The sequence below is a fragment of the Drosophila nasuta genome, chromosome 3 (genome assembly GCF_023558535.2).
Source record: "Drosophila nasuta strain 15112-1781.00 chromosome 3, ASM2355853v1, whole genome shotgun sequence".
NCBI classification, from domain to species: domain Eukaryota; kingdom Metazoa; phylum Arthropoda; class Insecta; order Diptera; family Drosophilidae; genus Drosophila; species Drosophila nasuta.
The window spans coordinates 49,307,467-49,322,668 of record NC_083457.1 but is presented as its reverse complement, the minus strand read 5'-3'; the positions used below and the strand labels follow the sequence as shown (position 1 = coordinate 49,322,668).

Below are 15,202 nucleotides of genomic sequence, written 5' to 3'. Positions count from 1 at the left end.
ACAAGCTCAACTCTGATATTTTTTGGCAAAACACGCACGTTGCCCCACTGAGGCGCTGGTTTAACCGTTATTTCACCGACATCCATCGGCCAGATTCGCCAAACAAATTTTGCACAAAGAATTTCAATTGATTTTCGTTTTTTTTTGTTGCAGGAACTCAAGAAGAACATATATTGAAGATTGGTATCTACATGATATATGGCCATTGGCCACACCCACCCAAGACTGTCACGGGGCTATCACCGCCCACAATTGAAGTTGAAGTTTAGAAAGTGCTGAAATAAATAAACTAAACTATTTCTCTCCCACCTCGGTTTTGATGATCATCAATTACTTATGTGCCACACGTTTGCAGTCACCTCCGAGAGGCTCCCACGCAGTAGTGCAGTCCTCCTCCTCAAGGGGCAATCGAATTTTTATGGCCAATTTCATTGATTTTAATTTTGCTAATGATAAACATTTCTTTGCACGAACCCACAAAGAAACAGAAGCAGTCGAAGCTTCACACACACACTTGCACACTTTTGTGATTGCTGCCTCATGATAAGAGGCATGTTGCGGCATGTCAATTCGCTTTTCTTTCGCCTGCCCCCCGCATGTTGCATGTTAATGGGCCAAGCAACACGAGGCTTTTCTTTCAATTAGTGCAGCACTCTATGTGTGCTTTAAACAAGGTCAATATCAATACAAGTGGCAATAAAACGTGTCAGAATGCATGTGAAATGTCGTGCGATCCGACTCCAAACTGGACCTTTGATCACTTTCTTTTTGGTCGGTCAGAGTCTGACTCTGTCTCTGTCTCTAGGGGGTCGAATATCAATCAATTCTTCAACTCTTGTCATCCGTGCATCCCAATCACAATCCATCAATTGTTGCCCACAATTTATTGATCATAAATTGGCCATCTTCCAGCTTGTTTTGACGTTTGTCAAACACAAAACTTAATTGCTTATTACAATTATTGCCAAACATTTTGCCAAGTTCCCCCTTAAACCAAAATTCATCCACTCAAAATTCACAACACGCATCGCGCATGCGCAAATTGTCGTGGCAACGAGACAATCGAGACAAAGCGACACAATGAGATACAACAATCGTGGTGACTGAGCACTGAACACTCAGCACTGAAGACAGAAGACACCCATCCGCGATTTGTCTAGCGCATTTATGGGAGCACGTCGCACCTATTTGGTATTACGGAGCAGTTCCATCGCCCAGAATTGGGCCAGAAATTAGAATCAAGTGCACGGCGACACAGGTGAAATTTCGAAATTCCACATAGAATTGACCGCATTCTGAAATTATTCGCTGTCTTCTTTCTTTTTTGCAAGTTATTATTGGATACTCTGCAAGTCAAAACAGGAAGTGAAACCGATATAGAAACATCTGCTCTGAATACGCAAGATATACTAAAAATCCCACCTGAAGATGTGCTCTACTCCAAAAACAAAAATTTCTTTTCAATGCTCGCGAATAAATTTATAAACTATCTTCTCTGGATATAAAATGAATATATGTGCTGTACATATTTTCTGTTGAGATTTCTGTTTAGTTTTAGTACAACATTGAAGATGTAAAGATCACGAAACATTGTTTTACTACAAATACTATCGCGTCAAATTTGATCAAAAGATTTAATTAAATAACATGTAGTTCAGATATTCACAAAAGTGATTAAAACAAATAAAGAAAATAAAAATGAAAGAAATAAAATAAAATGTGTATTTTTTAACATCCGTTTATCTATTTATTTTGATCAAAAGTGTTTTAAAAAGAAAGCAATTTAAAAATATCAAAAAATAAAACATTTTTTTATTTTACAATTCTAAATATAGTTTACAAATTTAACTGATTTCCAAAAATAAGCAAACGTCTATGACATTCATAAATATAAATTCATTATTTAATATCTTTTTAACAAGAAGCCAATTAAATGCAGTTCAGAAAAATAATATATTTTAAAAATCCCTGAAATAAATCAGTGTCTATAAAAACAAATATTATTTCAAATAACATATATTTGAAATTTATTTACAAATTGAAAATAATTTTCTTAAATAAATCAATGTCTTCAAAATATTAAATGCCATGGATTTCCTAACTCCAGAATTATATATCTGCTTACCAAAAATCATCACTGCTGAAAAAATTCGAATTCCACTTTAATAACAAATAAAAATACACTTAATCATTTACAGTTCTTGAAGAATTTAATATGGTTCATAATAAATAACATACGAGTACAATAAATAAAACGAATAAATTACTTAATGCTACAATTAATTTGTTCTATGTTGAAAAAAAAATTGATAAAGTTATCAACTTGGGATTATTGCACTACATATAAATCAAGATAAATTTCTACTAAGGCGGGGTTATAGCTAAAATTGTTTTACTGGCATTTGTGCTAAAATTAATTTCGAATAACTAGGACTATATGGGGATTATTTAATAATCAGCGTCATATTACGATATCGAAATAAATATTAGGTTAGGTTAGGTTAAACATTAAAGATAAATATGTAATGCTGAATGTTCCCATGGGGCGCACTCACTGCCACTGATATTGATTGCGATATGCCAGATAGTGGGCATCTTGGGCCTGTTGCTGTTGTGGCTGTGTTCTCAGCTGATAGCTGTCCGTGGAGGAGTCCACGTCCTCGATGGAGGGATCCGTTTGCAGCGAACGCTTCCAGTAGCTACCCTCACCGCCCCAATCATCGCCATGGTCCTCGTAATGGTGCTGATGATGAGCATGTTCGACATAGACAACCTAGTTAGAAACAATTCAAATACGGCGTGAAGTGAGAAACACCACAGGAAATACCAAAGAGCCCAGAGTGTAAGAGCTGTGACATGGACATGATATGGGATATGATATGATATTATATTTGAATGAATGATGAAGAGCAAGGGGAACAATCGATTTGCCTTTCGCAGGGGAAAAGGGATTTTCGGGGGATAACCTGAGGCTAAGGCTGAGGCTTTAGGCGTTACTCTAAAACACGCCCATACTTACACATTGTGGGGAACATTTTTGGATACGCTACGTTTTTGTTTTGTTTGAATTGAATTTTTTATGGGATTTGCTTTTGATTTATTTATTGAATTTCTGTTAGTGTTAATTGCTGTAGCTGTCCAAAATTAATACCATATCTGAAACCAAAGAGGTCTGAATTTGTTAGCACACGGAACATTTTCGCAGTATGTAATTTATGGAACTGTTTTTGAAAAAAAAAACGGAAACCGCAGCTTGAAGTGAAACTTCTGTGTAACTGTGTACGAATTCGAAAATTATATACATTTTTGAAGTGTTGTACCATAGGGAGTGAAAGAGAGTAATAGGAGAAAAACAGAGAGAAAAAACAGATTGGCAAACGTGAAGTTTTTGCCAAAAACAAAAACAAAAATAATTGCTGTACTTAAGAAACAATAATTTCGTATATAACTGAAAAAAGGGTGCAGAAGATCCATTTAGAACAAGAAAACATTGGTCTCATAACCGGAACAAGTTGTGTTCGTGTGTGTTCTCCAGAACAAAAACCAAAAACACATTAGCAACATATTAAGGTGAACACAACGGACGCCCGCCATGGGCCACCTCAACTCACCTTGGACGGTGTGCCGCCACGCTTGACATCGATCCAGAAGCGAGCAATATTGATGAGCAGTCCGATCAGCGCAATGGCAAAGAACTTGATCTGCAAGTGAGCGCCCAATATCTTCAGCAGCAACTCGATTTTGGCCTTCAGCAGAGTACCAATCAGCGCCAGCTTAGCGAGTGCCTTCCTCTTCTTCTTCTTCTTACCGCGTGTAACTGTGAATCAAGTTGCATCGATTAGTTGATGTTCATGACAAAATTCATTAAAAAAAACGCAGTAAAACAACAAAAAAAATAGTAAATCTTTCAGCGATATTTATCGCTTGGGAGGGTGGTGTTTGTTAGTATGAACTGCAGTGCGCGTAAGTGCGTTAACGGTAACGGTAACGAAACGATAACGATAACACAACAAGCATTCGAGGCAATTTATGTACAAAAAATAACTTAAATATGCGAGCAAAAAATCAATTTGGGCACATCAATTGTTTGCTCGTTTAATTGTAGCTTAAAAATAACGATTTCAATCTTTGAACTGCATGCTATGATAACTGCTTAAACACGCACGCAAACCACCACCAATGTAAACTGCTTGCTCAAGCAGTGCAAATAATTTGGTGTACATGCTTCGCAGCTGGCTGCTACGACATGCACAAGTTACATGTGAAACGAAACGAGTTGGAAAAGAGATTGCGACTAAACACGCTTGCAGAGTAGGCTAAAAATTTGTGTTAAATTAAAAAGTGAAATATTTAAATGCTTAAGCAAAGTGAAGAAGATGAAGTTGAAAATATTTTACACTTAAATGAACATATTTGCCTACTCTGCAAGTGTAGTTAATCGCCCTCTTTTTATACACTAATTTATACAAACTAAATCTAAAGATAGACAGGCACTAAGTTGTGCTTAGGAAACGGTGCGCAAAAGTCATTGAAAACCACACGCAGCAAACAACACACACCTCCGTTACTTCTACCATAATTTGTTGAGAATTTATGCTTGCGCTTTCCACCGCCGATGCCAACTCCGCTGTCAACCAACTCTTCCAGCAGCTCCAGACCAAGGGGATCGCTTGACTCGTGATCTTGCACCAGCACCGTCGAACCTTGTTGACCCTTCTTCTTGCGCTTGCCACGCTTCTGCTTCCTCTTAAACGGCTTCGCACCACCTTCATTTCCTCCATGACCATGACTGACAATCGGTGAATCGCTTTCGTGCCCGAAGTCCACATCATGATGCTCTGGCGCCGCCTGCACCACGACCAGTGTGGCTGGTTGTTGTTGCTGTCCCTTCTTCTTGTTCTTCCGCTTGTTCTTCATCTTCTTGCGCTTACCGCCGCCGGGCTTTTTCACCGCACCCGTCGCATCCTCTGCGCCATCCTCGAGTTCTATGAACTCTACGCCACCTGAAGTGCCATCGCCATCTGCGCTAAGCACCGAGTTTTTCACGTCTTCATCGACATTTCCATTTGCATTGGGAACTTCGACATTGGCGGCGGGCTTCTTCACAATTGGAACACTTTCATTGTCGGGCTCATCTTCCGCTTCATCCTCCTCGGCATCGCTGGTTTCCTGTTCACCATCAGATCCATCCGCCTCATCCTCTTCCTCGCCGGTATCCGCACTGTCGGCAGCATCCCCTTCACCTTCACCTTCAGCATCAGCATCAGCTTCGGCGTCCGTCTCATCGTCATAGTCAGCGTTTTCACTATCGCTGGATGCCGCTTTCGGTGCCTGCAGATATTCATATTCACGGCCAAGGAAACTACGAAACGAATCAGAAAAAATTAAAAATTCATCAGAAATGGAAAGAGATAAGAAACCTGAAACACTCGAAATGTTACCCGTCCATCGTTTCGGCGAGATACTCCTTCATGTATTTCGTGCCAATTTCGATTTTCTTCAGCAACGTCGACGGCTTCTCACTTATGGGCAGCTCGGAGGCGCTGTAGCCACGTCTCTCGAGCGTTGCGTTCAGCTGTCGATCGGCTTCCACTGTACAACGCAAAATAATAATAAAACATTTAAGTGAATTTGTAATTACCAAAATGTAGCAAATGTAATTACAGCATTATTGCCAGCAATTAAATCTGACATTATTTTGATTTTTTAAGTTCATTTTGTTCTCTTTGTTGCTCTCATTTTCTCTCAGCTTGCGAGTGCAAAAATAAAGACCACAAATGCACTTTCTGGGTCTTTAAGCAATTTGCAAATTTCACTGACTTTGATTTTCTCTCGAGTGCATAAATCATAAGCCATAAGCTGAAGAGCAGCAGCGCGACAGCTAAAAGCTTTTGTCTTGTTAATTAAGAGTGGACAATTAACACCTCTTTCACTCTTGACGCCGCTGCTCAGAGCTTAGACCTAACACAACTTTGTCCAATATGTTTGCTCACCTTTCAACTTTTGCCATTGCACCGACAACTCGGCATCCCACACATCCAAAATTCTGGCCGATCGTTGGCGAGCACACGTCCAAGGTTCATCACGTATGGGACAGAGAGCCAGATCCAAATATGGTGAGATTTCTGCAAAATAAAAAAGAGAGAAGAAGATGATGATGAACACGATTGAGTCTTGGTCAGCGGAATTTGGTCTGATTTTTTGGCGTTTGCCGCTTTTCCATTTGTAAATATTTGAGTGAAAGTACGCACAAAGCCAAAACGACGGACGACGGAACAACAACAAACAGTGATAACACCTTGTGTGGCAGCAGTTGCAGTTGGAGTCGCATCCGAAGCAGCCACTTGTGGCATTGTCAGCGTCAACTTGCCGCATACCTTGTTCAAGACATGGGTAATGCCTGTGGTTTTCTAATGGCCAAGCAAAGCACTCAAATGCGGTGGCAACCACTTAAAGATGCAGTGAAAATGCTCGCAATTAATCAGAGTGCAGCTGGCGGCCAGTTACGAACAAATTAATTGCCCGCAAATTAATTAAAATTCAATCAGTTGTGGCTAGTGAGCGACAGCCATCACATGGCAATATTTTTGTGGTGATGATTTTTTTATTTTGTTAAATGAAAATTGAGCAATTATTTTGATTAGCTTTATTGCCTGGCTACCTTTTAATTGCACGTTGCACGTTGTAGGTTACACGTTGCCCCAGCTGCAGCTGCAACGTTTTGGGAAAAATTTTACTTTTCAATGAGCTGCGATGTACTTTGACCCAAACAGCAGCTAATAGTGTCACAGCGATGAAAATTCAATGCCAAGAGAAAGCTGTGCTCGTGTGCAACGTGCAAGTAGGATGCGACATTTGAGCCTGTGAAAAATTGGTTGTTTATCTTGCAGCAGTTGTTGCTGCTGTTGCAGCTTGTCGTGGTGTCGTTTAACCGATAAAAATCCTTGTCTACAAAACCCACGCCAAGAGCTGTCTCCTCAGCACATTTTGACATTTGTTTTGCCAACTTTGTTTTGTTTTCGGTAGTCTTTGGCCACTGCCTGTGGATCTTTTCACTTTTTTCCCTCCAGGCAGGAGGGCGTGCGATCAATGCTAATGCACCCTGAACCAAGTTCAATCCCCTCTCACATTTGTCTCTCTATCTCTCTCTCTGTAACCCTTTTGTAACTGACATGACAATGCCCATGAGCTTGGGCTCGAGCTACTTAATTTTCATTTACAATTTGAACTTTCACTGCAATTGAAATTTATGCGTCAGTCGGTTTATTAAGGCATTGTACAAAGTAAAAAGAGGCGTGGTCAATGCGAACTGAACTTGATGATGGGTGACGTGATTTTATATTTGCATGCCACAGCCAAAGAAGAACGGCTCATTGACTGCATGTAAAAACAAAACACAACAAAACTGTAAACGCTGCTCCGGCTTTTACACATTTGGGCCAACTGCAAAATTACAACCAAACTGCCAACTACCAACTGAACATAACTGTCCAGCCATATACCATAAATCGCAGTTACCTATAGCCAATGGCTAGGCATAACAGTAGCTCATAAAATATTAGCATAATCACCTACGAATTCACAAAAGATAAAGTTGTTAAGTTTTGAAAAGCCAACAATTTGAAAGTAAAATACATTGTGATTACTCTACGGATCAATGTATTTAGTTAGCCCGGTTATTTAGTTTATTTTTTTGTGCTGAATAATTTATGAACACATTTTCACTGCATTCAATGTAAATGCTAAATAATATGCTAGCTCTGTGCTAGTCTCTTTTTTTCAATTTCCAGTTTTTTTTTAAAGAATGCAGAACAAAGAATTTATCAACTTATGTGTTGGATTAGAAATAGAAACTTGTCCCCCCGAAGAAGAAACATGCTTCATCGTACCGTTATGCCAACGAGCTGTTGTTGTTGTTGTTGTTGCGACCAAAAGAGAAGAAGAAATAAAAAACAAGCTCAATAAACTTTCACTGGTTTCGATCCATGACTTGGAAGACACCCGCAGACGACAGCCAACAGCAAACAACGAGCTGAGGAAGATCTACTAAGCAAATCGCGGACATTTTGAGGTCTGGAAATGTGCTCTGGAAAACCAACATCAGCCAAAGCCAATGTAATTTAATCCTACACGCAAATAAATTGACAGACGGATCGAGGGGGGAACTGCAAAAGGGAGGAATTTGCTGTTCGGCATTGTATGTGACTGACCAAACGTGGCTAATGCCTAACTAAATGCCAGACATGCTTTAGTCGCAATTAAAAAATGAAATTTCATTTCATTTCGTGGAAAAACTCACTCAACACTTTTAGTTTTTCCATTCATTCAGTTTTTTTTTTTGCGCTTTAAAATGTCGCTTTGCAATCGGACATGGACGCAATTTTGTTTTCAGTTTTACAATTGCACGAGTAACACAACGAATCAAAATGAATGAACAGAAAACACAAACAACAAAAAGCTAACCCAACCAAACAAGTTGTAAGCACATTTACACACACTCCAAGCACACACCAATGTATGATGGTTATAACCCAATTATGCGCATTTTTCAGGTTGTTTTTTGTGTCGTCTCCCCACAAACTCAAACGCAAACTGTGCCGACTCCACTTTAATTCACTCGTATTGTGGACAAGCGAATCTGACACCATCATACACCAAACACCATATCATGACTTGACTTGACTGACTTGACTAAGATATCAACTTGTTGGTCAGTTTGTTGTTTACTTTTGCTACTATTATTGCTGCTGCTTCTGTGTTATTATTATGCTCTTTAGAAGTTAGGGTATACTAGCTGATAGACCTATTTTTTTAGTTTGAGTTAAACTAAATATATCTCCAAACTCCAGAAGTTAGTTTAATATCTAAACAATAGTTTAACTTTGATTTCTAAGCTTTTCATTTATTATTTTATTTAAGTAGGTTATTAAAATATTAATTAATTATCCTTTTCAATAAAGACACTCCTTTTATCTCTAAGTTAAAACATTTACATAGACTTACAGCATTATTTAAGATTGTTTATTATTATTTTTGTAGATCTATTAATCTGAATATCTGTCTAAACTTTAGGATTTAGTTAAGAGTCCAAGCAATAGCTAAGAGTCTAATTAAAGCAGACTTCGCTTTATATAATGCTTATCTTTTTAATTATTAATGTATGTATTAATGTATGTATTAGCCATTAATTAAAAATTAAATGTTTTAAGTTGCTTATCTAAACTTTTATTGCCTCCTTTTTATTTTATTTGCTTTTATTTTATTTATTTTATTCCTTCATTTCGTTAAAAGCCAATATTTTCTATATGTTAAAAAATTTTGCCGAACCTAAAGCATTATTCAATAATTTGTTATATATTTAAGCAAATTTTTTAATCTGTAAATCTGATTATTTTTTTGAATTTAGAAATCTAAGCAATAGTTAAACTTTGATATTTAAAGCAGATTTCGCTTTATGCTGAGCATTTCTTTAAAATTATTTAAGTAGGTTATTAATTGATTCTTTTATTTATTTTATCATTTCAATAAGCTGTTCTAATTAATGTTTTGCCAATGTTAATAAAGCCTATTGTAAAGGCTTTGTTGTATCTAATATAAGTATTCATATTCAAATTAATATCTATTCATTCCAAACAATATGAAAAAAATATGTAATTTGATTCACAAAAAAAAAAAATACAATAAATATAAAAGAAAAATTCTTTAATTTGATTCAGCAGAGTCAAAACTCTTTTGTTTGTTAATTTAATTTGTGAACTGTGTTAAGAGGCAAGAAATATCATTCAGCAAATTATTATGTGACCAACTAACCGAGTTTCAAAAGAAAAGCTTTTCAATTTGTTATTTTTTTAAGTATGAAATAATTTGTGTATTAACTGTTCTCTTCAATATATATAATAAGGTTTTTAAGTATGAAATACATTGTGTATTAATTGTTCTCTTCAATTTTAATAATTATAATTATATTATAATTATTTTTGCTACATTCATTCAAGCATAAACAAAAGTTAAACAATTTGGTTTTCTTTATTTACAACAAATAAATAAACTCTTTAATTGGATAACTGTTTCCATTCAAAGAAAAGAAAAGTTTTGTTTCGTATAAATAGTTTCTTAATTCGTTAACTGTTTTATTCAAACCCACCCAATGACAAAGCTTTTTAAGCCGAAACTGTTCTTTCGTTGACACAATAATCGAGAACTTAATCACCAAATGGTGATTATCAGTCTGTTAATTAAGTCTTCAAGCTGAAGTTGAAGCTGAAACAGAAAAGCTGATTTCTTGTGTATTTACTAGCGCATCTAAACTTCGTTCTATAAAACAAGTCTACTTCACATGTTGCTGCTTTTTGTGTGCGTCTTCCTTAATGACTCGACATTATGTACAGTTTTGTTTGCCGCCTGCGCCCCCCTCCCGCCCCTGACACACCCCCAACAAGACACACCACACTTTGCTCTGCGAAATCTGGCAACCTGCGTAAAAATAATCTGTCTGTGCTTAACGCTCAACAAGTTCTAGTTGAAGTTATAAGTATGACTTGAGTATGACCCATATTACATATGGTTGTGGTAGTGCTTCTATGCTTCTTCTTCTTCTTCTCTCTCTCTCTGGCACCTTCGCAACAAGTGCAGGCGACCGGCTAATTGCTCGACTTACACATCAGAACTCAACTGAAGTAAAGACAATATGGAATATGGAGTATGGTAAGTACGAAGTGAAAAAGTGTTGCCGGTTTTTACGAGTTTCTTCTTTCTGAGCTGTCGTTGTTCGCATAACGTAAGAGAGCATGTCACCTGCTCTAAAAAATAAAGTCGAAACCCCTTTTAACCATATTAAATGCGTATTCTTGTTCTGCTGCGTTACCCATGCAGCAAGTCGTTTGCTAATTAAAGGTATCGAGTTGAATTCGTGTCGCCTTGTCAGCTGTCAATTGCCACATCAACTTAGGTTGGGCTGATCAACAATAGATAAGACATAGAGAGAGGGAGAGTGGCATAGCTCCAATGGCTAGTCGGGCAGTCGACTATGATATAATGGCTAATAAATTTTGAATGCGCTCTCACATTCAACTTAATGAGCAAAAAAATTTCACTGCAATAAAAAAAACGAAGTGTTTTTGATTATGTTTTTTTCGGTATGTTTGTTTGTTTTGTTTCTCTTGACTTGTTTTGTTTACGCGTTTACATATGCCAAAAAGAAATTGTACATTTTACATTGCCGCTGAGTCATCCACACAAAAATGTTTAGCCCCAAAAACCAAAAAGAACACATATCTTCGATCTGCATAAATGTATGCTTCCACATGACTTGGCGGAATTGAGAACTTACGATTTAGTTGTCGAGCAATTGGCTTAGCTGCCACAACTGGCGACCAAGCCAAAGACGAGGTGGTGGCAGGTGCAGGTGCAGCGGCAGGTGTGGCAATTGCAGCCAGGCTCCAGGTATGCGTCAATGTGAATGAGATGAGCAAACAGCAGCTAAGCAGCAGCTGCCCAGCGCCCGCAGTGGAACGCTGCCAATCCATATTTAGTTAAGCCAACTAACTAACGCACAGTTTCAGAAAAAACCGAGTTGGAACTGATAGAAGATACCGTTAAATGTTACAGAACTGTTGCAGTCTTTTCTTCGAAAAAAAACAAACACACACACTGATTTATATACACTTATCGACACGCAAAACTACAACGGATCTTTGTTCCATTTTTCTCAAAGCACTCTTTTTGATGTGTTTCTTTGTGTCTTATGTTCAATAGAAGTCACCGAAGCCCGTTCAATTAACGCACTTATAAATATTCAAATTCAAATGTTCAATGGCCGGCACACAGGAAGAGGCACAACTAATGTCTGTTACTTCGATCTTAACACGACCAAGTTCAAGGTAAGATTGAGCCATGACGCGCATACGTAAGAAGTTTTATACCAAACCATGCAGCTCACTTCGAGCTGTTGAGCTCCCGAAGAGAGCGTAATGTGAAAGCTGCTGCTGTTGCCGTCGTGCTCTTCTGTGGAAAGTGAGCAGCCGCATGTGGCCAAAGAGCCAAAAGAGCACACAAGACACACCACAAACACACACACACACACACACACATACTCGTAGTTTACTATAGGCATGCTTGTTGTAGGCGCAATATAGCGGCTTCTCCATTTGAATATGTGAATTTTTTTTTGGAGGGACCCAAAACTGCGCCATACTTCAATTAAGCTGTCTACTTAAGACACATCGAGTGTCACATGAGGTGATATACGAGTCTTGTAAGTGGAATTTGCAGAACTTGTTGCCTTCAGTCTCGACAGGGATTAGAGGTGGGCGAAGGAATTACATTTGAATGTCGTGCATTGAGGCATGTATTTAAAACTGAAAGTCTTCAATCCTTGTCGAAGTTGAAATGCGAAAGTGTTTTTTTAGTTTTAGAAAAATGAATTAAATTGCAATTATTCCAACACAACATAGCAAGTATATATATTATATTAATATGCAAATTGCTTTAATCCTACATCAATGTAAAAATTTATTTAAATTACCCCTGGGATATTGTTCGATTAAGAAGAAACTGAGACATTTACCATGTTTACAAGTTTTTCTATCGGCGATGAAAGTTAATTACTCGAAACTTTATTCGCACATGCTTAGTTTTTATATTCGCTTTAATAAAAACAACTTTCAGATCCTGAATCTGTTCATTGAATATGTAACATATGTCAACTCACATTTTTCTTTCATAGTTTCTATATTTTATTTTAAGCTTGATGTTCTTTCGTACAAAAAAAAGTTAAGAAAAATAATCTTAAAACAAGATTTTAGTGTTGAAAAATTCTTAAGAGTAGATTTTTATTATTTTAAGATTAAAAACATCTTAATTTAAGGTTAATCTTTATTCAAGAATGTTTCATTCTAGTTTTAAAAGTAGATTGTTTGATCTTGATTTAAGATTACTTCGATTATCAGATTAAGCAAATTAAAAGTAGGAGTTATACTTTTATTTTCACTTAGAACTTGCTTACTTAAATAAAAACATATGAAATAAAATCGAATAATTTTAGCTAAAAGGTACTGAAGGGAAAGAAGGCTTTGTTAATAGTAAAGGAATCATCCAAATACTTATTGCAATATAATATTTAAAAATAAAAATGAAAAACTCAAAATAGTATGTAAACTACAAACTTATAATAAATAAAACCCAAAATAGTAAGTCACTTAAGTAAACTTTTATTAGTTACCAAACTGTGCGCAACGAATACTGCAAATCATGCCCAATATTTTAAGCACACGAGCCCTTCATTTAGCACCCATTTGGGAGTCTCACGCATTGCGTCAACTAATTTATTTGTTAATGTAATTAACAACACGTTTACGCAATTGATACAGTTGCATCATTTACAGATTCTCTGACAGCTCTTTTTTGTATTTTAATTCACAAATTTTCTCTAGCAAACGCGACAAAACGAAAGTTTTCTAAAATGTTTGTCAAGCGAAATGCAGCTTGGCTGGCCCAAAGCATTTTATTGTGCTGTGTTCTTTTATTGACCCTGTCAATTATCACACTAATGTTATTTAGATGTAGGCTTTTGGGCAGAGCCCAGCCCAGTCCATGGCTAGTTAAGTACATTCATAGATCCGCATGTTGGGGGCGCTGTCTCCAATCGACAGACCAGTTAGTTTATAGTGTAAAAATCTTTTATTTTCAGTTTGCTTGACAATTTCTACACCTGTCACTTGTGTCTGTTGATAGAGGCGACAAAAGGAAAGTGTGCAAAAAAATAAATTAATAATAATTCGCTGAACAGCGGAAGAGTGACCAAAAAAAACAACCGAAAATCAAATACCAAAAACATCGAATGACGAAAACCACTCAACTCAACGGCGATCGCATTTTGATTTTCGGATTACGAAATTACGAATTGAAATTAACAGGCCAGGCACGTGGCGCAGACGACGAGTACTCATGCCAGTTGTATCAATTTCACTTTCTTTCTGGTTAAGATGCGAAAAATGTCAATTAAAAAGGAATAGAGGAATAGGGCAAACGCAGACAGTTTGTCAAAGGTAAAAAGTCTGTGGCCACGATGATCACATTGACATCCTCTGATGTCCATGCTCATGTCCAATTATCATGTTAGCTGGCGAGTGAGATCAGACAGCAGGTCTCCAGTCGGTTGTGGCCCAGTCAGTCTCAGTGTCAGCATTGGCATTGCTATCGCCATCCTGTCAGCTGCAATTATCCATATTTTGCAGCAGCAAAAGACAAAAGCCGTTGCCGATGGTCTATTGTCGATTGTCGGCTGGATGGCTGACTGGATGGTTAGACTGTCAGAGGCACATGATTTGTAGCCAAACAAAAATGCAAGTGGCCATAAGAAAAACCTTTCTGGTTTATTTCAATAATCGGCATTGGCAATGCGTTAGAAAGCAGTGAAATTTGTGTGATCAGCTAAAGTGACTGTTTAGTTTGGCAGCAACAAGTTGTAATATATAGACAGCCACGCACTTGACCATGCGAACAAAAAGGCAAGAATAACACAAGTTTGTTTGGTAACACAACAAACATACCCTGTAACAGGCAGACAGAAAATTGACAAGTCATTGTAATGAGCTCGTGTTGTCTTTAGAGTATAATAAAATGAAGTTTAACAATTTGTTATTCAATTAACATTTTATGTACACGTTCATACATGCCTTTTGGTATTTTAAATACTGAGTATTAATAAGATTTGCGCCATTTCATTTTAGTCGGTGAGACTAATTAATTGCCGCGTTTACGAGCAGCACTGCAAAAGGCATTGTTGTGATTTTTCTGTTTCTAATTAAAACGCCGCCATAGACGAAGACATCAGACCACAGACAGGAGACACCAGACTGTAGACTGCAATCCGCCAACAACATACTACATACATACTAGAGACAACAACAATGACAACAACTGAATGTCAAATGCGTGCACTCGTTGGCAAGGACAACTTACAACTTGCAAGCATGCAACTTGTAAACAATCAACTAAGCCGCTTGGCAACTTTGGCGACCGTCTGGCGTTGGCGATTTGACAGCGATTAATATTTAAAGCACTGATCTCCGCTTAGGCTCCTCCCATTAAATGTCTAGCGCTGTCTGATCGGACTTTAATTGTGCACACAACTGGAACCGATAAATATTTATCGATCACGGAACGAGTCTTTAATTTGTTACAGTTGTCAGATTGGTTTTTA

General features: G+C 37.4%; 1 protein-coding gene across 3 annotated transcripts; it reads right to left on the bottom strand.

Annotated features, from left to right (window-relative positions):
* Positions 1–2,191: 2,191 nt before the first annotated feature.
* LOC132792972 (uncharacterized) lies at positions 2,192–11,560 on the bottom strand. 3 transcript variants are annotated; one of them, XR_009633060.1, is made up of 7 exons: positions 11,330–11,560; positions 5,994–6,125; positions 5,442–5,592; positions 4,560–5,362; positions 3,612–3,817; positions 3,020–3,156; positions 2,714–2,773 (listed from the first exon to the last, which is right to left on the bottom strand). XR_009633060.1 is itself a non-coding variant. In XM_060802516.1 (6 exons), exons 1-6 carry the CDS (start codon positions 11,523–11,525, stop codon positions 2,552–2,554), a joined length of 1,680 nt encoding a protein of 559 aa, XP_060658499.1. In that variant the 5' UTR covers positions 11,526–11,560; the 3' UTR covers positions 2,192–2,551. The 3 variants fall into 3 exon arrangements, 2 of the variants coding, with proteins under 2 accessions (XP_060658499.1, XP_060658498.1); XM_060802516.1 differs by lacking the exon at positions 3,020–3,156 and having other exon boundaries at positions 2,192–2,743; XM_060802515.1 differs by lacking the exon at positions 3,020–3,156 and having other exon boundaries at positions 2,192–2,773; positions 11,330–11,559.
* Between the last annotated feature and the right edge of the window lie 3,642 nt (positions 11,561–15,202).

Coding starts and splice junctions, on each gene's coding strand:
- LOC132792972 (XM_060802515.1), bottom strand. CDS start 11,525: ATGGATTGGCAGCGTTCCACTGCGGGCGCTGGGCAGCTGCTGCTTAGC. Junction 5,593..5,993: donor GCAATGGCAAAAGTTGAAAG/GTGAGCAAACAT, acceptor TGCGTTGTACAG/TGGAAGCCGATCGACAGCTG. Junction 5,363..5,441: donor CTCGCCGAAACGATGGACGG/GTAACATTTCGA, acceptor TTCGTTTCGTAG/TTTCCTTGGCCGTGAATATG.